General features: G+C 42.8%; 1 protein-coding gene across 2 annotated transcripts in view; it reads right to left on the bottom strand.

Annotated features, from left to right (window-relative positions):
• si:dkey-34e4.1 (carboxyl-terminal PDZ ligand of neuronal nitric oxide synthase protein) overlaps positions 1-978 on the bottom strand; it is a 38,045-nt gene extending 37,067 nt beyond the window's left edge. For both annotated transcript variants that reach the window (XM_067250333.1, XM_067250332.1), the window contains exon 1: positions 522-978. In XM_067250333.1, the coding sequence (XP_067106434.1) occupies positions 522-626 (105 nt within the window). In that variant the 5' untranslated portion in view covers positions 627-978. The remainder of the gene's footprint in view (positions 1-521) is intronic.
• Between the last annotated feature and the right edge of the window lie 1,025 nt (positions 979-2,003).

Consider the following 2,003-nt stretch of genomic DNA (forward strand, 5'->3'; position numbering starts at 1 on the left):
TCATACAACATTGGCAACAATCAGTGGGAAAATGTAAAAAACACAACATTATCGGTAGCCACATTATTAATAACCTATATATTTCGAGACCAATCACCCATGTGACTGAAACTGTGACGTTCTAAACATTGTCATTGGTCTCGAGCTGGTATAAACAGTAACAACTGTTATGGTGTAAATATAGCTACGTTTTCCCCTCTGTTTTAAGTAGGCTGACAAACACAGTTTGTGTCTTTGGCACGGACTGATCAGTTATGGAGGGAAATGTTTTCAATTTACTTCCTCTCCCTGTTAACAATGTTATGATACCTTATAGTGTATCAGTTAATAATATGCAGTAATGCACCTGTCCAGCAAAAGCAAAAGTAGCACCTACATTTGAGCACTACAAGATACATTTAATCCGGATTTCATCCATGGCAACCACCGAAGGCTAGGTTATCTTAAACGGGAAATGGTAGAATAAACACGGTGTATATGTCTACCAAACCGTAAAATATAATTTCCTATAGCCTAGTCACCTTGGCTTGAAAATTGATCCCGTGCTGGTATGCCTCTTCGTTATGAAGGGGGACTCGCGAGTCCGCCACATCATCCACCAGGTTGTACCTGTTCCGTGCGGGCATTCTCGAATAGTATCAAGCCAGACTTCTGTCCAGAGGCAAAGAACACCGGAGATCAGTGTTAACGTGAACAGGAACACATGTTGGAAAGCATAACCGCGGACCCACTATGAATCTACCAAATACTAGCGATACCGCTCCGCTGAGATTGATTCCATTGTGACAACTGGAAGAAGCGCGCTTTTAAAGCTCAGGGATCCCGACTTCAGAAACACCGATTTGTGCGCCTTTTTTGCCTTTCCGAACAGGTACAAGCTTCTTCATTCCTAATATTTTGTAAATATATTCTACCTTTCACCACTTAGGCTATCAGACGTTTAACTTATCGCTAGCTCTAAAATAATTTTAACACCGCAGGTGGATGAGGTTTGCTGACAGTGTTTTTGAATAACGCAAACCCCACTCCTCTAAGCGACTCTCAGGAGCAAAGTCCCAAATCATGACGTAAACCAGTCTTCTGGGAAAACGTTGCCAAATGGGCTACCCACTGAACCATGAGGTAATCGAGTAGGCTACACCCCTCCCTCCCTTGCCCCATCATTGTCACCAACTGCACATGCAGAGTCTACAAGGCCCTCGGGGCAATTTGACTTTCCAGTCCAATGGTTGATTTCAATACTGTCATGACTTTTGAAGGCTGACCTACTGACATTCCGTTAGGAATCACACAAAACTTCCAGTTCTGACCAAAAACGGATCTATATTTGCTTTCTAAGACATGGAGTAGGCCTACCGTAGGCTACAGTAGTAGCTAAAGTAGGATACTGTACTGTATTCCTACTTTAGTCCCGCAATGTGATCGCATTTTATACATGTATTCCCAAATACGATCACAGAAAATTATACAGCCATACATTGCATATCAGCGTTTTGGACTGTTGAGAGTATCAGGCCTGATTCGTTGGCAATGGGATTTATGGGGACTGAGTGGAGAAGCCCTCATAACAGTGTAGTTGCCCTTTGGCAGGGTAATCTCTAAAACAGATCTATCCTGCCATCTGCTGGCCAAAATGAGAAATGCATGTGTAATCTAACATGATTACCTTGGTTAACATAACAGAGGCTCAGGTTCAAGTATGTCAAATAGGTTAACAAAATATTGATCTGCGTTCTCATTTAGAAATGTAAAATCGATGCCCGTCGATAATGCTATTTATTTAATAGGTTTTTGCCAATGTAATCCATTATGTGTAATTGTTCGACGTGTAGTAATGTGCGCATACCACTGTTCTGTACCTCGAAGGCTTCCGTCGGTTTGTTTGACAACGGTACCAAAACAGTCAGGGGCGCAGAAGCTACTGCTTGGACTTTAACCGACTGCTCCAGACTATAGCACTGCCCTGACAGCTGCTGCACGCCCGTCCTCCCCGGTCTTTTCAT

This window comes from Osmerus mordax, chromosome 14, assembly GCF_038355195.1.
Source record: "Osmerus mordax isolate fOsmMor3 chromosome 14, fOsmMor3.pri, whole genome shotgun sequence".
In the NCBI taxonomy this organism is placed as follows: Eukaryota; Metazoa; Chordata; class Actinopteri; order Osmeriformes; family Osmeridae; genus Osmerus; species Osmerus mordax.